At 40.2% G+C, this 23,886-nt stretch overlaps 10 protein-coding genes across 10 annotated transcripts; 5 read left to right on the top strand and 5 right to left on the bottom strand. All coding sequences in view use genetic code 12, as the record gives it.

The window, feature by feature from the left end:
* Positions 1 to 342: 342 nt before the first annotated feature.
* On the top strand, positions 343 to 927 carry AHP2 (Ahp2p; the record flags this gene model as incomplete). Its single annotated transcript, XM_064921753.1, has 1 exon — positions 343 to 927. The coding sequence occupies one exon, from the start codon at positions 343 to 345 to the stop codon at positions 925 to 927; it is 585 nt and encodes a 194-aa protein (XP_064772327.1).
* Positions 928 to 2,056: 1,129 nt separating this feature from the next.
* CYP1 (peptidylprolyl isomerase) lies at positions 2,057 to 2,791 on the top strand. Its single transcript, XM_064917705.1, has one exon. It carries the CDS (start codon positions 2,124 to 2,126, stop codon positions 2,610 to 2,612), a length of 489 nt encoding a protein of 162 aa, XP_064772326.1. The 5' UTR covers positions 2,057 to 2,123; the 3' UTR covers positions 2,613 to 2,791.
* Positions 2,792 to 4,205: 1,414 nt separating this feature from the next.
* On the top strand, positions 4,206 to 5,017 carry RJT20DRAFT_57263 (uncharacterized protein). The gene has a single exon (XM_064920759.1). It carries the CDS (start codon positions 4,434 to 4,436, stop codon positions 4,974 to 4,976), a length of 543 nt encoding a protein of 180 aa, XP_064772325.1. The 5' UTR covers positions 4,206 to 4,433; the 3' UTR covers positions 4,977 to 5,017.
* A 1,855-nt stretch (positions 5,018 to 6,872) lies between these two features.
* Positions 6,873 to 8,261, top strand: RJT20DRAFT_57258 (uncharacterized protein). Its single transcript, XM_064920758.1, has one exon. The coding sequence runs from the start codon at positions 7,077 to 7,079 to the stop codon at positions 7,983 to 7,985; it is 909 nt and encodes a 302-aa protein (XP_064772324.1). The 5' UTR covers positions 6,873 to 7,076; the 3' UTR covers positions 7,986 to 8,261.
* RJT20DRAFT_57257 (uncharacterized protein) lies at positions 8,262 to 10,638 on the bottom strand. The gene has a single exon (XM_064920757.1). It carries the CDS (start codon positions 10,626 to 10,628, stop codon positions 8,538 to 8,540), a length of 2,091 nt encoding a protein of 696 aa, XP_064772323.1. The 5' UTR covers positions 10,629 to 10,638; the 3' UTR covers positions 8,262 to 8,537.
* A 225-nt stretch (positions 10,639 to 10,863) lies between these two features.
* Positions 10,864 to 12,311, bottom strand: NBP2 (Nbp2p). Its single transcript, XM_064917704.1, has one exon. It carries the CDS (start codon positions 11,855 to 11,857, stop codon positions 11,126 to 11,128), a length of 732 nt encoding a protein of 243 aa, XP_064772322.1. The 5' UTR covers positions 11,858 to 12,311; the 3' UTR covers positions 10,864 to 11,125.
* Positions 12,221 to 13,611, top strand: GIR2 (Gir2p). Its single transcript, XM_064920756.1, has one exon. The coding sequence runs from the start codon at positions 12,584 to 12,586 to the stop codon at positions 13,340 to 13,342; it is 759 nt and encodes a 252-aa protein (XP_064772321.1). The 5' UTR covers positions 12,221 to 12,583; the 3' UTR covers positions 13,343 to 13,611.
* A 2,518-nt stretch (positions 13,612 to 16,129) lies between these two features.
* On the bottom strand, positions 16,130 to 17,316 carry RJT20DRAFT_130268 (uncharacterized protein). The gene has a single exon (XM_064917703.1). The coding sequence runs from the start codon at positions 17,155 to 17,157 to the stop codon at positions 16,249 to 16,251; it is 909 nt and encodes a 302-aa protein (XP_064772320.1). The 5' UTR covers positions 17,158 to 17,316; the 3' UTR covers positions 16,130 to 16,248.
* A 4,216-nt stretch (positions 17,317 to 21,532) lies between these two features.
* RPP1B (ribosomal protein P1 beta) lies at positions 21,533 to 22,129 on the bottom strand. Its single transcript, XM_064917702.1, has one exon. The coding sequence runs from the start codon at positions 22,041 to 22,043 to the stop codon at positions 21,720 to 21,722; it is 324 nt and encodes a 107-aa protein (XP_064772319.1). The 5' UTR covers positions 22,044 to 22,129; the 3' UTR covers positions 21,533 to 21,719.
* A 38-nt stretch (positions 22,130 to 22,167) lies between these two features.
* MAM33 (Mam33p) lies at positions 22,168 to 23,607 on the bottom strand. The gene has a single exon (XM_064920755.1). It carries the CDS (start codon positions 23,210 to 23,212, stop codon positions 22,391 to 22,393), a length of 822 nt encoding a protein of 273 aa, XP_064772318.1. The 5' UTR covers positions 23,213 to 23,607; the 3' UTR covers positions 22,168 to 22,390.
* Positions 23,608 to 23,886: the final 279 nt, after the last annotated feature.

The following is a 23,886-nucleotide window of genomic DNA, read 5'->3' as shown; positions in this document are numbered from 1 at the left end:
TATATATAAAGTGATTTCCTAACTTCGAACTGGTGGTCCACTTCCAAAATTGCGACATATTTCCTCCTCCTAATCCTCCACGACATCAATGTCGCTCACAAATCAATTTTGCAATTACATTACATCTAGAAGCAGCATACAGGATTCAATCCCCTCCACTGTGGATGGAATTTATCACGTGAATATACCCAAATCACCACGGAATATCCGAAGATTCACTTTGAATGAGATCATGGGTGTGGGAAACTGCAGTAGATACGGTATAAATTGGATAGTTGGCATTAATTTTTGAAGTAAATTATTTCACCATCAATTGATATCATCTGCTCGATAAAAATCAAAATGCCTCTCGAAGTAACTGAAAAATTCCCTTCCAACGTTGAGTTCCAATACATTCCAATTAACATTGACGAAGTAAAAGAAGTCAATGTGTTGAAATGTGAAATCCCTACTCTCTTAAAGTTGGACAAATTGTTTGAGTCACTTGCCGGTACAAATGCACCAAACGTTCTTATCGTCGCAGTTCCTGGTGCTTTCACCCCAACGTGTACAGAGAACCATATTCCTCCTTTCTTGACCCATTTGACCGATTTAAAGAAGGATAAAAAGATCGGAGCCGTCATCATCATTGCTACCAACGATGCCTTTGTCATTAACGCATGGGGCAAGTTATTGATCAAGGACGCTCTTGCTGCCCAGCCAAACTTCAGTGCTGAGGAATCACCAAAGATCATTTTCGCCAGTGACGTCAACGGAGCTTTCAGCAAGGCTTACGACTTGGCCAGTGACAAGGGTACCGGAATCAGAACATCGAGATATGCCACTGTTGTGAATTCAAGTGATAGAACTGTGAAGTACTTCGGTGTAGAGGTTGAGCGTGGGGTCAAATTCAGTGGATTAGATGCTATTTTGGGTGCTAAATTGTAGTCATAGACATATTAGAGATTAGATACTTTTTTTATAATGTATGTGCATTAAGTCTTCTACTTGAGCTGTAGATTAAAGTATTTTGGGGCTTTCTGGTTTATTTCTCTCTACTCAGGGGAGAGGTTGTCATCTTATCTTGGATCCAGGAACGCCCAAATTGACACCGACCATCTATAGATAAAGACCTAAACTTTAATTTTGAGACACTTATTGGCTATTTTACCTATACGGAATTAGCTGCAAATTTACATAGCCTACAAATAAACCAGGATTAACACCAACACTGCGGTAGTTTCAGAGAAAAACATGCCAGGGCATCATTTTCTGAAAGCCCACTTCCTCTTAAATGTGAATACACGCCAAAGCCTATAGCAACAATTTTCAGATCTAGAACCACTTAACCCCAGATTTCTTTCTCTGTGTAGCCCTTCCACCGTCCCTCTTACACCTTCATTTAAAAATCTCTATATTTAGTACGATCCAATGTAGCAAATGTAGCATTTATTCTCCAAGTTCCATGTTCCATGTTCCGTATTGCACAGGCCTCCAGACACCACGTAAACGCATTCCACAATCCTCCATGGTAGAAGAGACCTGTACTATATTGCTCTCACCCCTCCAGTATCCAAAACCTCTCCAGATAATTTCCTCCTCAAACAGAGTCCCATATGTCACCCCTTCTAAGCGGCACCACCATGATAGAACGACGCAGCCCACTCCTCCGCACCTCCAGTAACAGAATCTGCTATATTAGACCCAGGAGCATATACAGAAGCACCACCACTCAACTTCTCCCAATTTTGCCGCCTGTTCACTATTTCGATCCCTGTGGAGTTTCACGGGTCAATTTACGTCTCTATGACGCAAGTTTTCCTACATCCCCAATACGGCCTATCACATTGTTATCCCTTCAGCGTGCCCGTACCACGCTCCTGCACAATGTATCTATTCACTCCACGCATTACTAAGTCTACGTGTTCTATACCCTTCTTTTTGGGACGGACATCAGAGAAAAAATGGGTTGAGCCGCGCACGACTGCTTTTTTCATTGGTTCCTTGTCCAAACGGGACAAACCATCGATCCATCCAGATTATATAAGGATGGGCTAGTCCAATTGAGGTTCTGTTTGGTGAAAAATTGAGTTTGAATACTGAATTCTAGTCCTAGTACCAAATTCAATCAATTGTCACTAATCATGTCCAAAGTTTACTTCGATATTGCCGCCAACGGCCAAAAGTTAGGTAGAATCACCTTCAAGTTGTACAACGACGTTGTCCCAAAGACTGCTGAAAACTTCCGTGCTTTGGCCACTGGTGAAAAGGGATTCGGTTACGCCGGTTCTTCTTTCCACAGAGTCATCCCACAATTCATGTTGCAAGGTGGTGACTTTACCAGAGGTAACGGTACTGGTGGTAAGTCCATCTACGGTGAAAAGTTCGCTGACGAGAACTTCTCCAAGACCCACACCAAGCCAGGTTTATTATCCATGGCTAACGCCGGTCCAAACACCAACGGTTCCCAATTCTTCATCACCACTGTTCCATGCCCATGGTTGGACGGTAAGCACGTCGTCTTCGGTGAGGTTGTTGAAGGTTATGATGTTGTCAAGCAAGTCGAGTCTTACGGTTCCAACTCTGGTTCCACCTCTGCCAAGATCACCATCGAGGCATCCGGTGAGTTGTAAGTGATGTTGTAGTCTACAATTGGGCTCGATTCTACGGTTCCATGTCTACAGCTTCGTTTGCTTTTATTTAAAAATTGCCGTTACACGAAAAGCGCTATGCAAATATATTCTTTGTTAGTTTACTCTTCAATATAAGTGTGTCTGGAGCTCAATTGAATTGGGTCCTGGATGAGGTTACTTGCTGTTAACTGTAGTATTAGTAGTACATAGTACATAAGAGTGAAGTGCAGTACTGAGCTTATGTTGTCACGTGTTTGCCCTTCAGTTAATTTAAAATTTAAGTTGAAATGCAGCGTCATATTAGTCACGTGAAAGAAGATTGTGGTTGTCTCGCTGTCATGCAGGAGGGTTTAATTGAAAGACCCATACCTCAAAGTTGATTCCAGTATCTTTATCTCATATTGCGAAAAACAAGACAGTTGCAGCCTATTTTGGTATACTCTTGTGGAGCATCTGGAAAATCGATAGAACATGATGTGCATATCACTTGATGGCTTTCCATTCATTTGTGAGAGTCCCATGTCCCATTTTGATTCCTTCAATCAGGTAGCAACATTGAGTAATGTTAAGGTTCATAAGTTGAAGGCATAAATAAAGAAATATATGATTACTGTAATTAAACTTTCAAACATGTTGCAGAAGATGCTATTTATTAAGAGAGACTGGCAACCCTCTTAATATAAATGTCCCTTTTTGGCTCTTGGTCAAGATTTCGAGCTTTCCTATCGCGACATGGGGAAGCAAACCTTGGATAGACAGAACGATCCTACGTTATTTTCTAGATGTTGTTGCAAATTACAGGACTTTCAATCTATTTAATTTTGGTACTGGCAATGTATACAGGGATGACAAGATCAAACAATCTGTGGGAAAGTGGTGTTGCCAAGTATGGTCAAAATTGTAACCTTACCGATAACCAGGTTGCTTATATAGAGCTGAATAGTATGTTCATCGACCAACCGGCTGAAAATGGGTTCCAGCTATGCTTCTTTGGAAGTGAACATCTCGGTCACTCACTGGGAACCTTGCAACTATTACCGTAGGTGGTAGAGAGGGGGACGCCTCTTTGGTCGATCTATTTAACTGTCTCAATACCAATACGTCATGGACGTACTCAAATGAATTTTTCTATGTCGATGCAATTTCCTTTCCATTCACCGAAGATGCAGAATAAAAGGTGACAAGGATCTGCTCGCTTCTTTTTAATATTCAGGTGCCCGATTGATGATATCGAACGTGAACTCAAACTGGAAGAAGTGCTATTCACAAGAGATCGTGTTGGCACTCTAGCTGCAATAACAGATGTTCAATGTGTTGCAATTGGAGGTCCACTATGCTGGTGTATTAGCCCACTCGGTAGAAAGAGGAGACATTGTGGCATGTCTCACTCTTAACTAACCTGAATCAATGTGTGTTTCGTGTTAAGCAAGCATCAGCACTTCTGGGTACAATTTGTGCAGGGTATACCAGGATGATATATTGTGTTACAGTTAGTACATATCTACTGCAAAATTCTTTCCCCAGAGATACAATTACCACCTCTACCTAAAATATGTCAACTGAGTCTTCGATTGCATACAAGTATTCGATTTCATTTAATTCGGGCCATATTCGGTGTTCTCCGATTCGCATGTTTCAGGTTAATAAAACCGATAAGGTTTGAAGATATGGCTGCATTTGCAATTGAGTAATCAATGCATAAAAAGGAGTCTCCCAAGATTATGGAGCCACTGCTCTGTTATTTGAAATCTTTTTCCCTATATAAGCACGTATCACCCCAGCCCCGATGGTTCAAGAACTTTAACCGTTTTATTTTGTTGGATGTTAGTGAAAAAGAATATCGTCTCTTTACATATTGTTCATAAAAAATCTCTTGTCATGTTATTGCTTAGGCTTTTAACCTATATAAATACAGCCACTGCAATTTACGTGGGGATAACATTCTTTGACTCTCTGTGGGTAAGCGGTGTAGCTAAATACGGTCAATCTTGTAATCTCTCCGATAATCAGGTTGCATTTATAGAGTTCAATAGTGAGCTTGTCCTCAATGAAAAATTCCTCAAATGCAACGAATACTATTGTTTCAATGGAAATGACAGCGATTTACAGCTAGAAGTCTACGGAACCGAGCAAATCGGACACTCTGGGAAACGTGCAAGAATATCGATAGGTGGCAGAGAGGGGGATGCTTCTTTGGTTGACATATTTAAGGTCATCAATACTAAGGCGCCACGGAAATATTCCAATGAACTTAATTACTACAATGCCCTCTATTGGTATGAAGGAAGAGAAGAATTTTTGGAGGACCATTTGGCATTTATGGATTATCATCAGCGTAATGACGGTCCGGATTACTTAGTATAAGATGAAGAGATGAGATAATGGCATTTGCGATCTAATTCTATGTGGTTAGGTTTTAACTTCATTTAGATATGTTTTTCTGTTTATTGTTCAATTATATAAAATTCTACGAAAGTGATCGTAAGCATCTGTGCTAAATTCTAGTAAACTTCTCTAGGATTATTACATTTGTCGAATAATATACAATACACCGTAGAGGTATTATCATTAATGTTGAAAGGGTAGGATAAATTCTCGGCTAATATTGATGCATGGCTGTAAAACATTATAATACATAATATTCCCTATAGTTAGTCGAATAAGTGACATGTGACTTCTATTGATTTTGGCTTCAATGGAAAATTCAGCCATGTGCTAATTATACTCACGTGCTCTGTCATTGTGATCCACTCTGTACAAGACGCATTGGCGAGAGAGATGGAGAGTGTATATGCAGTGTTGCAGCTTTTATACGAGAGCTCTTATTATTACTTGAATTTGGAGGAATTGATTATTCATTGGCATTGGCCAATGAATAACACAGTTTTCTTGGTGACCAAAACTCGAAGTAAATGCACCTATAGTAATTCTAAAGATCCTTCCTAATTCGACAATAAAGACTAAAAAGGCAGAAGTCAATCAAGTGAAATAACATCCTCATTTCCAAACAATCTACAAAATGCATCAACGTTACAGGGTAAGTGCTTCATGCGGCCTCCTGGAAACCTCACTCCGCCCAACAACGGCGCAGCCAGATCCCTCGCAGCTTAATAATAAATATATTAGGAGCATCTAAGTAGCCATGCAAAAATGTATGTAGGTGTGAGATGACCCAGCCTACTGCTGCATTTATTATCAAGCTCATTATGTCAATTTCCAGCAATACCAATGCACTAATATGTAACCTGTGCTCCCACTTCTTGCTATCCGCTTTTTCTCAATAGTAGCCCTCAAGAATAGTAAGACTTGACTCAAGACTCATGTGCCTAGATTTTAATTCATAAATGTCTTCTAACCAACGTGCTTGTTCCTCTCATGACTGCAAATTTTTCTCTGACAACACCCCCAATGTAATATTTTAGTGTGGATGGCATCCACGTTTGCGAAGATCGCAATTTGCGCTGGGAACCCAAACCAAATCCTGTTTTGTTCACCCACGTTTTTTCTGCTGCAACAGAAGTTTGACAGTGAACAATAGAAGAATGTAATTGTTAGCAAACTAAACACCAGGGGGGCAGAATCAGTAATGATGCAATGATGGGCTCAATGGTGAGCCAAAACCGTAACTATGACAATAACACAATAAACAAGACCCCAGGAAGCAGGTCAAATCAGAAGCCCCCATTTCCTAGCTGCCTGAGGCGTCCAGCCAAAGTGAGCAAATTCCCAAATTCATATTTCCCCGTCGCCTGAGATCCTATACTAATGTCACCTCAATCAGTACAAACAGCCTCACCAAAGCCCCAGTAATCTCCTGCTAAGCGCTCTGGCTCCACTATCAGTCTCGAGGGGGGGGCATTAAACAAAATGGATAACCAGGTCCGCCAGTTTGTCTCACTCGCTTATGTTAATCACTTAGTAGCAAAAATAATACCCCAACGACGTCCATCCATTGCCTACAATACCCATCCACATCCGGTAGATCCACGTTACTTTGCACTTGCATACACTTTCACTTACATACCTTATTTACAATACAATACATACAATACATAAAATACAAACAATATATAAGACATAGAAGACATATCATACATATATGCAAATCATGCAACTGCAGCACGGCTAGTTTACGTTAGACAGTCTAGCGACTAAATTTAGGATGTTTTACAGTGTGAGATAAATTAGCGGATGTTTCACCTGTTTATATAAATGCAAGCCAGTTTTCTTCTGTTTCACTGGAGACAGTATTTTCTAGTTGATTATTTCTACCCACCAGTGTCGTTGTTGTAGTAGTGATAATCATATAAAAGCCATAATACGTTTAATACCTAGAAGCCGTATTTGTCATTAGCTCCTCTCTGGTAACTAATACCCCACAACCTTTTATCACTGAAGCGCTACCTACCACGTTTCCGTGCCCTTTCACCATAGCATAACCTCCCATTACTACGACTGGACACAATGTCCCAAATATCTCCAGCAATCAATAACAACCCCTACATCAAGTTCATCGATAGGTACATGTGCCGAATCGTGCACAATCCCATCATCACAAGCTCGTTGCTCATAATAGCCATTTGCGCCATACAATGCAATCAGCTCTACTACTTGTTTACCGCCAAGTACAACCAACCAGACTTCATTTTCATGGAGGATTACATGTTCGACATCGTATCGAACGCCTTGAACATCTTGTTTGTTCTCCGGTTCCAGACCAAGTCTAGCGCCCCTATCAACGTCGCATGGGAAGCTGTCTTGTTCGTGTTACAAAATATCGGTTGTTACAACCTCCTTTTCAATTATGAATACAGCATCCTTTTCAACTACGAAATAAAAACATCGTTGAAGGTATGTCTTATCACACAAATCGTGTTTCCTTACCTCATACTCGTCATTAATTTGATCGACTACAAGAACTTGACACCGTCGGTATTTTTGCTGGACTGTAACAGCAACTACTTGCCAATCTTCATCAGTCATTCGTTTCTCTATATAAACTGCAATTTCCCATACTTTGACTCAAGCCCGTACGAGGCCATATTATCCAACATTCCTTTCATCTACAAGGTGTGTTCCTTCTCGATTAAGTTCTACTGTATATACGGGTTCATATTGTACGAGATCGCGTTAATCTTGTATGATGTATCTGACGTTGCCAATTATGACATATTTTATGACCAGAAAGAGGACTGCTACAATAGTGAAAAGGTGGATATATTCAGCACAAAAGATGGGTTGATTAGATCTGCTACCACCTTGCCTTCGACCTTGTTGAGCAAGGTCTACAACAATTGGAAGAACATGTTTTTGATTGTATCATGTACCCTTGTGATAATATTCGATTTCGTGTTTATTTACATAGCTAATTAGGAATAGTGGGCAGATTACATGAACAGTACTAAAAACCACCTACGATAAATACAAGAGCATAAACACCCCCTACATTTCGTCTAAGCCCCATGTAAGCCTTGTACGTGTAATATTTCAAATGAGGAGACTTCACGTCCAAACTCTTAAGTTTTTGTGTTAGGCCATTGATATGGAAGAAGGTAGATTCATATCTAAAATAATGGTACAATATGCTAATCTTAAATATTTTATAACTGGTGTCTATTGTACTAGATTCTAGCTCATCAATTTTCAGCCTTGTTCCCCTGTAATTCTATTCAATGAATTTACCAACCAATCACAAGCCTCTTCTCAATTTAAACTCACACGAGCAAAACCTTAATGAAAATTGTGCATGAAACTTAAAACAGCAGCACGACTGTCAACCAGCATGCTTTTTGTATCAGCAAGCAAGCGAGTGTCTGTATCTTGAGTTACTCCATGGTTTTGTACAAACAGATCTATTTATAGCCGTTGCCAAGGAAACGAGCGTTCTCTATATAATTTAAGGTTATACGGCTTTGACGACCATCTCTAGTATGTAGCAAATTCATATTTGTAGTTCTCTACAATGTTCTCGGTTAACTCGATGGCCTCCAAGTCAGAATCTTCAAAGTAGTCATCTTCGCTTTCACTCTCGCTTGCACTGGCCCCAAAACCATCCTCTATTCTTATTGTTACATCTGGGTCGGTTTCAATGTTGGCTGTTGGCGACAATAGTTCACTCGGCCCTGTTTCGAAATGAACTGCTGATACGTATTCTTCGTCACCATTGTTGTCCTTTGTTCGCTGTCGCTCTTGCTCCTCATCTTGTCGATCATGTGCAGCTTCTAATTCTGCTTCTTTTAGTTCAACATCCCACATTTGGACTACCAACTCCGCTTCTTCCTCATTGTAGATTTTACTTTTCACATTCTCTTCATCATTTGTCATTAGGTACGTAAGTAATGCTGTCTCGTGAACAAGGGATTCATTTCTGTCAGCCGCCTCTAGAGCTCTATCTTCTACTATTTGCAATTTCTCTTCAACCATTTCGTATATGTCATTAGCCTGAGGCTGTGTGTGGATCTCCGCCCGAAACCTCTTCAAAGATGATATATGAGGGATCGCCAGGTAATCTTCGCCTTTTGGTTCGGATTCATCTATATTTTCTGTATTTCGATCATCCTCTTTGACCATCATAAAGGGAGAAATATACACCTCTCTTCGTTGATCATAAAATTGGCCAGTTTCGTTATAAGGAAAACTTCTAAGGTACAGATAACCCAGTTCAACAATAGTTTCGCCATCTATATCTAGTTTCAATCGATCTGCCAAGTTTTCCCAATATTTGTCCTTATTGAAGTATGAATCAGGATGTTTGTAGCCAAGCTTCAGGACACTGCTGACAACGTCCCGCAGTTTTATTATAACTTCACCAAGGGGATCTTTGGAAGCTGCTATCAGTGTTCCCAATGAACGTAGCATCGTTTGATGGCTGATACAATGAGCAACTATTTTCCTGGTCATTTGTTGCACGAGTTCTTCCATTAAAACAAGAGACTCATAGCCAAAAGATAGCGTGAACTTAGCACTTTGGTGATAGCAATCAGTGTCGATTATATTGTTATAGGTATAGAATTTCTTAGTTAACTCAGATAGGGGACCTAAATTGAACAATGTTTGGTGTTCAGATATTTGATCATCTGAATCATAAGTTGTTTTTATTCGTTTTGGAGTATATTTATGTGGGCGAACACGCTTTCTCTTCAAGTTGCTTGGTGATGTATGCTCTGTAATGATTTGGTTTGAGTCCTTACTCGAACCTTCTCCTTCTATATCAGCCCCAGCAGAACCATCTGCGTCTTGATCATGGCATTGCCCATCGCCATTATCTTGACGTTCATGATGATTCACATTTGTAGCGCTGTTCTCTTCACTGCTAGAGGTCTTCTGTCTTATCGTAGTGTACTTCATGAACTGTTTCTTATTCTTTATATTGTTGTCATTTTCTTTCCGTCTTTCCTTCAAGGAAATCAAATCACTTTGGACATCTTCAAATTTGATGAAGTATTCACTCATTTCATGGGCAATGGGCATTTCGCCATATCTCATCAATCTTCTTGTATGGTGTGGCATGTTGATCTTATGGGTAATGCCATTTCGCTTGTATCGATATTGCCGGAGGTTATTCTGCTTTAATTCCTCTAATCCACGCTTTAACACCTCGTAGTAAACCATTATTTCTAACTCTGACTTCTTTGGTAGCCTAAGGCGTATAAGATCAAGCCGATGGATGGAGTATTTCAGAAGCGCATCGAAGAAGATCTCCTTCTCAGTACTGGTCCATAACGTTCCTGGCGTCTTGTCCAAGAGCTGTAAGGGCCCAGAAGTTACTTCATCAGTTTCTTCATTTTGTATCTCAGGTGTCTCTCTTTCGTTGTACTGTTTTCTCAATTCCGTGGAATAATATACTTCTCCTATATGGGTAATTCTCGATTGGTGAAAGCTATGAGTTGGGAGGGGTTCAAACGTCTCTTGCACGAACCGGTTATAGAAATCCACGTAATTGAGATTTCCTCGGAACACACGAGTGGACTTGTACTTCGCTACCGATGGCTCTTTTCCGCCATCGCTTCCGTTCATTCTATAGCCCCTAAAGAAGGAAATGATGTTGTACTTAGCATTCTTCACATCGGCATTATTTTTTTAGATAGCGCATTTTTCAGCTCTCGTAAAACGACACTTATAGGGAAGTAATAGGACAGCTAACTGGTGGAGCCTATTATAGAGAGTATGGGCTGTTAGAGACTACGATGGTTAATAATGAGCTTATAGGTGGTATTGGTTCAAACCAGCTTGTTTATAGACATTTGTCTGTGTGTGAGTTTACATTATGTGTGTAAGTTGATGATGGAGAAATGAATTGCGAAGGTTAAGAAGTCATAGATTTATGAGTAAATTCGTCTTGAAGTTAATGAGTTAAAGGCTTCTGATAATGATATGTCTATATATTCAAAGGGATGATAATTCCTTTAATAGGAGGTCTTCTCGGTAGTAATGTATAGTATTTTTCACTACATTCAACTAATAGGTTTACAGTATAAATATATAACGACTGATTTGATAACGCAGCGAGTCTGTCACGAAGCTAATTTAACATCTTTCAATTGCTCTGAAATATCCACTTCGTCATCTTCCTCGTCATCTTCACCATCATCATCATCGTCGGCGTCCTCGTCCTCATCATAATCAGTATCGACCCAGTCATCGTCACTCTTGTCGTCCTCTTCTGTGAAACTTTGGAGCAAGCCGGGTAAAAAACGCTTGGGAACATCTTCCTCCACGATTTTCTCATCATCTTCATAGAATATTTCAACATACTCTTCTGGAACAAGACCATTTTCTGCTGTGGTGGGATCTTCTGCTACCAACCATCCCTGGCCGTGTCGATATGATATCCAAATTATTTGACCTTCTGTTAAGGCAACTTCATTATCGTTTTCTGGATGGAAGTCAAACAAAGCTCTTGCTTTACGATTTATTTCATCGTTAGATCGTCCTTCATCGAAATCATTGTCATTATATTCGTGATTTCCTTCCTCCGCATCATCGATATCTACATCTTCGTCCCCGTATTCCTGGTGTCCATGAATCCCACGAAATTGCTGATTATTCGGAGATGTGATAAATGGATAGTCGTCATCATCAAGGTCTTGTATGCTGTCATCGTCATCATCATATAAATGTGCTACTTCAGCAAAATCTCCACTGCGTAGCGGGTGTGATTCGGGATACCCAAAGTCCCTAATTGAGGTGTCCGAAGGAAAGTAGCTGGATAACTTGCTTCTTGATTCTATGTCGTAGTCTGTCATACTAATTTTTTTCTATGTTTGTGGGTGTCCTTTGACGTGAAACCACTCCTTCTGAGACGTACTGATGCCCACGTTTGATGTAAGTATGAGGTTACTCGGTTGTCTTTAACTGTGACAAGCGGCTTGATAAATGCTTTCAATTCACAAGTAGATGGATCTTCACTTATGTTATAGAAATTTTGGTTCTTGATTGACTTTTGCGGTAATGGGACTGGTTCTTCGCCCAATTTTCTTCTCCTTCTTCTTCAACGTGCAGTGAATTGTGATTGTACTTGTGAATCGTAAGATAGTGGTTCTTCAATGTGGAGTTGTCTTGGGCTGGGGACTTTTCTCGTGCCAATTGTTAAAGTAAGCAATGTAAATGAATAGTCTTGTCCTACCGCCTTTCTCAAACACACCTTTTGCTTGGTTCTCTGCTTGTCAATGTAATATCTTCAGTAAAACAAACACGATTACAGGTCACAATACAACCAGTAACCTTACAGCACACAAAATAGTGATTGATTGATGTCGCACGAGCCACCTTCCCCTGACGCGACATTCTGTGATGATGGAGCCAAATCAGAACAGTACATGCGACATTTTTCCTCCTCGTCAGGATTTTTCAGTCAATGGCTCATCTGATGAAGGTAAAGAGTTGCTTGTTGATAGAAGATTGGGAAATTCTATTGGTAACTAGCGCCGTAGAATAGCAGTAAATCGTAGAATTCGCATAGAACCGCTAGTATGAACGCCGAAGATGAACAGAGAGAGGAGTTGGAAGTATTACAGTCCATCTATCCTGATGAGCTCAAGGTATTGAGTGATACTCATTTCCAAATCAGAATAAAATTGGACACACCCAGCACTCGCGAACACACATTGCTTCTCGACGTAAGATACCCTGCGGAGTACCCCGAAGTGATACCACAACTTGATGTGGAAATAGCTGAAGATCTCCCGGATGAGGAGGACGACGAGGACTACGACGACGATGATGACTACGAATCCAACTACGCAGACTACGACGATAGCAGTGACGATGAAGACACAAAGGCCGCTAAAAAGGCTCTTAATATGTCAGAAACGGTGGAATTTTCCAAGTCAGACCTTAAAAAATTGCATGATAAATTAATAGAAGAAGCCACTGTGCAAATTGGAATACCGATGGTATTTGCATTGGCTACACAATTGAAGGATGACGCTGAACAATTGTGGAAGGAAAGCTTAGACAGAATGCAAGCTGAGTATGATCGTCAATTACTCGAGAGAGAAGCACAAGAGCAGAAGAAATTTAACGGTACGCCAGTAACTGTAGAGTCGTTTTCGGCTTGGAGAAGCAAATTCCGTGAAGAAATGAAGTTTGAAGAACAGCTTAAACAAAAATTCGACGCCATGCACCAAGGAAAGTTGACAGGAAGAGAGATATTCGAGAAGGGCTTGGCTAAGGAAGCCGACGATGAGGAGAGTGCATTAACCGAAGCAGTCAAAAAGGTAGCCATATAGAAAATCATCCGTGTAAACAATACAAGCACAATTTTATACCGACGATAGAAAATCGGGTCAAAACTTCACATCCGTAACTTTCTTATGCTTCGCAAGAGGATATGGACAACGGGCTAATTTAGAAGCGGGGGAAATAAAAGTTGAACCGGATTGTAGCTAACACACAACTTGTATTTGTTTCTCCTATTCATCCAAGACATTGTAGGCTGTAGAGGTGAGAATTAAATAACGCAAACAGTGTATGAGCCGTGGTATTCCCCCTGATTGTGGTTTTGCCTGTAGAACAATAGCAGCAAGCCCCCCTATACCCACCACACGAAATACAATGTGGATGCAGCTGTGACTAAAGGAACACTTCCTGTTTACTAAATCAACTACATGCCATACTCTTTATATTGGTTTTAAAATATATTGCTGCAGGGCCACTTATTAGTGGGTTTCCATGTAGCATTTTCGGACGCAGCGCTTATCGGCTGTAGAGTGAGGGATTTACTTCAAGGTCTACTCAGTAAAGGTGACTCTCGAAGTCTCTAAGACTTAACAAATGTCTCCTTCTTGACGTTCCGTGAATGTACAGAGCTTGGCGTACGTTTGGTAATGTTCACTCACAACATCTTTTTTGAATACTTTTGCAACCGCTTTGACACATGTGCAGCCATTTGAAACAAGCTGCAATCTTTTTTCTTTTGCAGCTTTCTCTGTTTTGATATTAAGTTTAGTTTTGTTTAGATCGAATAGAGAGGTTGTCAGGTTTTGAATAAGAGTGATTTACAATTCTAGTTATTCACATTCTTACACCCCAGAGCTGGCTGGACGTTGTTATAATTTACAATGCCATTTATGCTATCATACTACAAAATCTTTATATGTAGACTACAAGCTAGTGTTAGACTACAAGCTAGTGTTAGACTAGAAGCTAGTGTTAGACTAGAAGCTAGTGTTAGACTAGAAGCTAGTGTACACTTGAAGCTAATGTAGACTAGAAGCTAATGTAGACTTGAAGCTAGTATGGACTCACTAGTTTTGAAAACGGCGCCGGCAAAACCTGGCTGTGGGATGTATTGGCCCAAGTAATTCTTAAAAATGACATTAGCTATTTCTCTTCTTCTCTAGCTGTCCCAGGCCGCTTCTTCTTGCTTGTCAAGTTTAATGTTGCCTTGGCCTCGCTGTCAAAAGAACTGCAGAAGTTCTATTGCACTTGGACATCAGGGAAACTTGTCACCGTCTAGTCATGTATTCCTTCACTATGAATCTACAAGGTGACAGTTGTTAATCTGTTTGCGCTTTCCTTTTTAGGTAAAGTCACTTATGTCAACTCGGAAATAGGAACCTTAATTCTATACGGTTATTGCACCAAATGGGGATTTGTAGCCATGTAAGATACTTCCTTCGGTTTATGGCCAGCTTCTACTCACTCGTGTAGTCATTTGGAGAATTGTTAAAGAAGAATAGTGTTGAACAGTAGGCTTGGACCAATGTTACACAGCCCATAATTATTATTGTGGGTCCCTTTTGCGGCTTGTATTAGCATATTATATAATATGGCGCTGGAAACAGAACACACAGCCGTAAGTCATCTCTTCTCGTTGTGCCGCCAAGAGAGTTGACCCTCTTTCCATATCTACTCATAGCTTCTAGGTCCACCATTTTTACCGTCGGTTAAAAGAAGTAACACATCGCATTTGATCGGTCAAGTTTAGAAAGCTCAGATTTAACATATAATTGCTTCGGCTTTACCGCCAAGTTTGGCAACCCTGCTGTCAAGTAACTACAGTTAGCTGCGCAGCAAACAGAAGAGTCCAACTGGATGGCAAGCATAATACGCATAGCTGAGCCTTCAAGACCAAGGCTCCTCTCAATAACTTGCTATGTCATGCCAGAGGAAATGTCGTACTCAAGATTCACCAACCACACCCGATTTCCTACAAATCATATGTCAAACTGTCTATGTACACGAAGATGAGGTATACCCTTTCGGTTATAATTTGTGGAGATCGAAGACTTGCAAACCACAAAAAAATAGCCATTCGGTGTGTCACCTGTTTGCCATCGGGTGGTGGGCCCCTGTCGAAATTAACCGATGGTAAACAATCCCGCTGCAAGGACCGCACTTGCGTATTATTCGTTTGAAAATGGCCTATTCAAGACATGAACCACTTAGTGCAAGGGGAGATGGTGGTAAGGTGGTGAGGTAGGGTGGGATGTTTTAGCAAAGGTCGGCCCAGGTTTATAGCAAGAGACCACCCTCGGGAATAGCAATCTACAGGACTCGCATACCATCGGCTGCAATAATTGACATTAGTTGCATATTCTCCGACCTAGAAGGACATTACAATCCTGCGTCGGCTGTAGTCACTGCCACAACATGGAAATAAACGTAGCTAGACTTTAGTCTGAAAACGGTATTGCCGAAAAAAGGAGGTAATCTTCCTTGACAAACTCGGATCGGGATGAGAACTGTATGTGTCACATACTTTTTCCCGTATTCATTGCGAACAAGGAGTCCAGACCGCATTTAGTGTTGCGGGTCGTGAATCTAAAGGAAATAAGGTTTGGATATTGTGGCATGGGATACAGTGATCAATTATTATTACTCTTAGTTGCAATATTATCTGAGAGTTGCTGCTCCCATAAGCTGTACTCTGCCGGCGGCGGTTGCAATACGAAGCAGGAACAACTCTAAACATGTAATACGAAGTGATCAAACTATAGTCTGGCAGTTATTTGAGCATTAAGAATAAGTCTAATGGAGAAGTCTAGTGTTTAGATATCTACAAGAAACCGCGTAGTTTTAAATAAATATTATGATTAATAGTCTAGTCTAATCTATGTACATGAATTATATTAAATAACCATCTTTCAAAATTCGTAACTCATAAAATGCAGATTTATAAAGGCCTCGTGAGCTAAAACACATGGTCTAGCGAATAGATTGCATTATGCCTATGGTGGGTATGAGCAGTGTCATTCTGTGTGGGTATCTGTGTAATATCGTGCTGATCACGGCTAGAAGTACCGAACAATGACTTTGGTTCAGACTTGGGTCGAGCCCTCTCCAACTCAGCTTCCCCAGAGTTACATGATCCAGTGATATAATTCTTGGGGTGGCTTACAAGATAAAGACCTTGATCTTCCTCTTCCTCTTCCTCGGACATTGATTCGCAATGGTATAATTCAGGAATGTCGGTTGGGGAAGCAGGCTCGTTGGTATCTTCTTCTGAGTCTTGTGATAATTCATCTTCTTCTACCAAATCATCTTCATCCACTTCCTCTATACTGTTGAGGGACAAGTTGATGTATGGTAATTGTTTGTATGTAGAGGGTTTTGGACTGGCGACCATTGGTGCTGTCAATTTGGTTAATTCAGAAAGATCATGTTCTTCTTCCATGTCTTCAACCTCGTCGGAGTCTGAATAGTAGTAGTAGTCGTCAGAATCAGATTCCTCTTCATCGTCATCATCTTCCTCTTCTTCGTCATCGTAGTAGTAGTCGGCGTCATCATCATCCGAGTCGGAATCAGAGTCAGAATCGATTTCATACTCGGTAATAGAAGTCTTGTAGTTGGTTGTGGAAGTAGAACCGGTGCTAGTCGAAGTTGATGGGCTAGAGGTTCTGTCAGCCAAGTCAAACTTGACGTGGGCGACTTTGGACCTCTTTTCAGTTTCTTCTGAAATGTAGTCCATCAAGTTATCCAACATGTTGGCCTGAACAACTAAGTTGCGTAAGCTAGACTTAGGGTTGCTAGCTTCCTTGGTGAGCTTTGATCTCACTTTAGAAGCGAGAATATAAGTTTGGGCAAAAGATAATTCGGACATTATTATTTAGTTATGACAGTAACAGTACTGTTATGATTTGCTTAACAGTGCAAAGTAATACCAGTCACTGATTGCAAGATGTGTTGATGTTAAGTCGGTCAAGGTCGTTGTGAATAGAAGACTGTTGAAGTGATGATGAAAATGCAATTCTCAACTTTCAATTCAAGAAGAATGTAGTTATATTTATATATCTTTTAGTGGTTATGTCAGTCACAGACAACTGTACCAGTATGAGAAATCGTACATAATAATATTATTTACTAAATCCCGATCGGATATAAAATTTTGTATGAGTAAGAATACATCCTGCTCGCAATTATTTTTTTTTATTAATGGATTTGGAACATCCGAGATTTTTTTTGTTTCCAGGCCATGAAGGACTATGAAAATAAGGTTTACCAATTCCCGTGTTTGTCAGTATTTTCGCAGTCTTGCTAAGACGGCTCTGAGCTCGGCCAAAGCAATAGGCCTATCGGACTAGGGAGGGAAATGTGTTGGCATATTCCGGATGATGTTCTTTGCTGTCCTAGTCGAAGCAGCAAGTCCGGAAAGCAAACCCAGGGGTTTGCATCCTTGCACCATATTTCTTGGTATCGTTATCCACTGGTATTAGTAACGAAAATTAATAAATTACTCATACCAAAACCCACGAAATATTTTATAACGCGGTTAGAGGATGTCGCTTTTGGTCCTGGACGTAGTGATCCGGGTGCGACATTCAGCAATTGCTTTTTCGGGATTTATACGCGATGACTAACTCCATGCCACGCTCCACCATTTATAAGCAAACTCCGTTACTGCTCAATTAATCAGCCGTGTTCCTGGTGGAAGAAAATATAGAAACTTAATTCGTAGACTGTCTCAAAACCAATGTTGAGGTTACACTGTAACGGTTGTTTCTGATCATTTGTAATCTTTTAGTTATTAGACAATTCTTTGTAGAAGAACTTGGCCGAGTTGAGCAATAAGCGTTACATTTGAATACGAAGATAAATAATACTTCTAGAACAGCAGCTACGGCTAGTTGTTTCAACATTCCAATGTAGCTTGATTAAGTCTCTGATAAGAAAGTTTTGTAATTATCCCAAGGCAATTAAAATTAAATATAGATTGTAGGCACAATTTTGCATAATAGAAATTCCGTACTATACACCTCGAACCATGACCTGGTAGCACATTGTGCCAAGCTTTTATGTATACGAAAACTGGGGAAGAAAACGCAATAGTAATGCTTTAACTACGTAGTCAACTAACAACGAAATACTGTAATAACAATGGCGGTTGCCAACTCGAAATCAATTGTCTCATTCAGATTTAGAATAGAAGTTGGTTGTTAAGGGGTTAATGTTGCAAATGTGTATACATATTTTGCCACCATCTGCTAACAATTGTCACCACTAGTTATCTCCCAGGGGAAGTTTCCCATATCCGGTACCACAATGGGTATATCCTACTATATCCTATAATTGTCAAAAGTTATTCACATATTGCAGCGGGTATATCGAATTGATTACAATATAATCAACTCCAGCTTCTGTTGAGTCACCAATCGAAATTTCTAGTAAGCTGCGAAATCTAAAGAAGCACGCCAGGCACAATTGCTTACAAAAGCATTCATGTACACAGTTCAACAAATCAACGTACTAACTTCGGACATGATGATACAATATGTACTCTTTCTCCTTCAACTATTCAAGCTTACTTTTAGTTGATTCCCTCATACCTCCAACATTAGGCATAACACAAAACTTACTGCTGCCACAGCCGACGATCTTGAAGTCCGAATTATTTGTGTAGCGTCTAGACCCTACCACGGCGGTATGACGTTCTTGATAAGAGAACATCCTGGTTAGCTTCGCCCTTCCATTTACATTGTTTATGGGGTTTGTGTTTTAATATCCACCGGATCGAGGCTATATCCTCTAAAACGAACGACATTTTTGAATAGTTTAATTCCCTCTATGATCAGCAACTGTTAACCTTCTAGAAAGATACTCAAATACGCTTGTGTAATGTAATGTTTATTCACTCAAACAAGGGAACGGATTGGAAATTACGGACCTTTCTTATTGCCGCTCTATTTTACTAGGACTGGTTCAAGACTATATTGTTTGTATGAGAACATCGATGCATGCAGTTTCTGATACATAGGAGCTAAATTATTAACTCCGAAGCTTCCATTAGGTCATCTGTGAACTCAATTCCCGGTCATAGATCCCTTTTAGGCAACTGTTCTGGAGTAAACGCGCGGGTAATGTTCCAGTCGTATTGTGGTCTGGAGTACGTCATGAGCAGTACATCACAGAGCTCAATATGTCATTTGAAGGTACCCTATCTAGGATTAGGTTACTTCCGCCCGCAGTATTGTGATGTTGTCTAACACTTCTGAAAGGAGCGACTGTATCGTAAAGCAGAAAGACATTGCGGCAATCAGTTGTATGTACGGCTATATGCCATACGATACACAAAATGTAGACTTACAAGAAAGACTTACAAGAGCAAACACCGTCCGGATTTTACCTCTTTCTGTTATCTTTGTTGCGACATTTAAACTGTCGATTATTGTACGTGAGAGCTTGCATAAGAATTCGAATATTTTGCAAATAGGAAAAAATATTGAGCAGTTAGAAGTAACTGATAGGGAATAGAGTTTAACTCAATTCCCATTCTGATGCTGCTGGTAAGCCTCAAAACCAATTTTGATATCGATCCGCAACCTTAATACAACTTGCAAACATGTTTGTATAAGCCTCAGAGCCGTTTTGAAGTGGTAACATACGGATCGACTGCACTTTGAAGGATTATTGTTCAGTTTTACAGGATGGGAGTTTACGTTCCGGACCGGTTGCACAAATGGCAAGAAATTGAAACCTTTGAAACGTGTGAAACGTTTGAAGGAGCGGCCGGCTGTACTCACGTCGGGAAAAACTCCATGCGCTGTTGTACCCGGTCCGCTAGAAGAAGATATGGGGAGAAGACTTCCATAGCAGAGCCGTACCTTCGATAATAACTAGCACATTTCGCTTATCTGTGTGATTCGACGTATAATTTAGTAAACGGTTTGTAAATGTAGAGTATTAAATGATAAAAAGCAATGGCCTTTCAAGGGGAGTACCTCGAAAGTCGTTCCTTAATAATCTACTATTATTTGAGAATAGAAGCGATCAACAATACAATGTGTTTCTTTTTCATTACACAGAGGATGAAATACTTGATTTGACCAAATGTTCCATTATTTTTGTTTGTAGAAGAGCGTATGAGTGTCCGACATAATAAATATTTCAATTTAGTAATAAAGTGCGGACGGCTTACACCCTTCCTTAAAGGGGTTTTTACTTGTCTTGGCACCGCTTCCCCAATGCTACCAACATACGGCTAGATTTTACCTTCTTTCTACTTAATATACCTGAATGGAGTTCCGCTTCTATATATGGAACTTCGGATCTAATGGATGTAATCCGCAGAGTTTAAATAGGCCATCGTATATATGTAAAATGCGGCCACCTCCCAGGGCTTAATTAGCCGTTCGGCAAAATACTTCTACGTTCTTCTTTGTAGTAGTAATTCCATTGCATGTTTGGTAGCAAACGGTCTTGGTTCAGGAACGGGTATGAAAACGAGAAGGAGCAATACATTGTTTCCGTCGATTTGTTTTGTTTCAGGAAGGGTTGTATAGCATTCTGCGGCTAGTAAAAATAAACTGATTTGAACTCATTTCCACTCGTATTAGATGCATTCTCTATTGTCTTACAAATTAGTAATTAGACAAATTCCTATTTCACCCACATGTGTGGCTAATGAGCCCATAGAGCAAGTGTATAACCGTCGACTTTGGCTTTGATGAAACACCGTTTTGTCATCTCCGACAACGAAAATACCTTCCTTGGATAGCCCGACTCGTTGTTCAATATTATGAGCGGTTAAGAAATCTAAGTTGATGTTACATATCTCTCTTGGTAATAGAATTATTTTGAGGTAATTTTGGTAGTACCGTTCGGCTGATTGAATCGGTCGTTGATCTACATTGCTGAAGCCGGAGAAAGAGATATAATTCCAGCTGCAAATTTGATATGGTAGCGCATTGTGGCTAATTGGACTGGTAACTGGTAAGTACTAAATGTGCTCTGTAAGGTGAGTCTTTTCTAGCATATTTGCATTCGTTAATCTGTGTATGAATAACGTCTAGGCTTTCAAGAAGAGAAAATCGCCATTATATTCTTGAATCTTCCAACTATGTAGGCAAGCACTATTGAAGGTCTAATATTATAGACATTGCATTAGAACGCTCTCCATCTTTGAATTAACTTGTATAATAAAATATTGATGAACATTTTCTTACTATTGAGCCATAGGTCAGAATATCTACAGTAAATACTGATAAAATATAACGTATAATATGATACATGATCGTTATAATATATAAACATTATATATTAGAAGGAGTTTTGAAGGAGTGATTTGAATCTCTGATAAATCCTATATTGTGGTGGTAATCTTCATCTGATGTGTAGGGAAATGACATTAATGCATTATTTGCTCTATTACATTCAAATTGAAATTCTTTAATCGAATAAACCGAATCCCATGTCGTCATCGGACTCTTCCTTCTCTTCTTCAACTTCTTCTTCAGCAGCAGCGGCGTCACCAGAAGCAGCGGCAGCAGAAGCACCAGCAGCACCAGCAGCAGCTGGAGCAGAGGCAGCGAAGGAGAACAATAATTCCTTCAAGTTTCTACCTTCGAGGGCCTTAGCGTAGACATCAGCCCAGACGGACTCGACTTGAGCACCAGCAGCCTTGGTGATGGCTAATAACTTTTCAGAAGTGATTTCAACTTCAGCGTCAGCTAAGATTAAAGCAGCGTAGGAGAAAGAAGCTTCGGAGGACATTTCTTACGTGATTTGTTGTATATTGAACTTTCTCGTAAATATCAAGAGCCTATCTTTAACTATGTATCTAAAGAGAGTAAGTGCCTACCGTCGGTTGGTAGACTGTAACTGACAGAATGATAGTGACAGAGGTAATCTGGAAAATTTTTCGTGCGCTCACGAATTTTCAGTATGAACCAGGGCATGAGCCCTAATACAAAAATTATTTCACGTGATTTTCGATCGATCACATAAAGGTTACCCCATATTTCAAGCATTCATAAACACAATTCATTCATTTCATTTTATATGTACAAGACAAAACAGTTAACTATATACCACAATATTCGTTACAGGGCCGTATTCCCTTAGTTTAAGAACTTGGCTAAGCTAGATAACCAGGTTCTGTACTCATTCTCTTCCTTATATTCACTGTAGGAGATAATGAAGTCGGCCAATTCGTCATCAATTCCCTTTGCAGCCAAGTAGTTTTCAAACTCAGTTTGAACAGACTCATCCAAGTCGGAGAATCTTGGGCCTTGGTACTTGAACTTGTCGACGAATTCGCCCTTTTTCAAGATCTCGTCTTGTAAGAAAGACTGAACGTCATCTTGGTGGTTGACGAAATCAATCATGAAGGAGTTTTCAGTGTTTTGGAGGAACAAGTTGATGAATAAACCGTCGTTGGTGGCTGGCTTTTCAATCAAGACCTTAATGTTACACAACAAGGAGTCCAAAGCTTCAGCTTCACCCTCAAAGCCTTCCTCGAACTCGCCCTCGACACCTTCTTCCGAAACTTGGGACATTGGAACGTCAGTTACTTCATCAATGTCAAAGAAAATACGGATAGTTTCACCGTTGTCAGATTGTTTGACCAATTGAACATTGGAAGTACCTTCCTTCTCAATGATCTCGAAACCGCTTCTGTCTACGAAGTCCTTGTAGCTGGAGTCCAATTCGTTTGGAATAGCGTTGGAGATTTTCAATTCCGACTTGAGCACCTCCTTCAACTTCTTTCCTGACTCAGTCTTGACGGTTCTTGAAGTACCGAAGTTTCTGACTCCAATGGTAGCCGATGCCCTAAGCAACTGTGGTGCCATGGCACGGGCAGCGCTTTGGAAGGCAGTTTTTCTTACCACGTTCGCGGTTTGCTGGCGTAAAGCCGATACCAATAATCTGGAGGTGTACATTGCGTGTCGTTGGATATCAGATCTTGCTAGAATACCAGAATGGACTGTGTAATCTAACGAATATATCCAATACAACTAACCCTTCATGTGGTGTCGTTAAATTTTTCAGTGATGAAAGGAATGGGGAATGTGCAGGAAAGGGGTTGCAAAATCAGAAAACGGAAATAGAACGTGATGGAAGGAACGGGGTGGTTGTGAGTAGGGATATGCGTTGAAGAAGATGAGAATTTTGGTGGAAAGATGATGTATTTGGATCGCAACGACGGAAGATCTGTGTAGAAGAAGTTTCTGGGCGGAGGATGAAATTTTGGTTATTTTGAATGGTGGGTGTTATTGTTGTCGTAGCTTTGTTTATTGTTGTCTATTCTCTGAAATTTTCGCAGTCAACGTGGTTAAGAAGAACTGAGGAATGCCGGCTATGTATATATGGTAATGTTCTATGGCTCAATGTCTGGATACACTAAGTTGGAAGTCGGTAAAATCTTGCGTTGTGGGGAATCACGTTTACTTTGATGACTACGAATGCGACGCACTTCGAAGGAGATGCCAAGTACGAAGTAAATACTAATACTAATGTCGATTGAATAATAGACATTCTTCTGACCCTTTGGGGGATCAGGAATGTTCGTGTATATACTTCTATATATACGAAATAAACAAAAACGAAGGAAACA

The sequence above is a fragment of the Scheffersomyces xylosifermentans genome (genome assembly GCF_036884685.1).
Source record: "Scheffersomyces xylosifermentans strain CBS 12540 chromosome Unknown RJT20scaffold_7, whole genome shotgun sequence".
Classification (NCBI taxonomy): domain Eukaryota; kingdom Fungi; phylum Ascomycota; class Pichiomycetes; order Serinales; family Debaryomycetaceae; genus Scheffersomyces; species Scheffersomyces xylosifermentans.
Note: the sequence above shows the minus strand (reverse complement) of the source record. Positions and strands in the feature narration are given on the sequence as shown.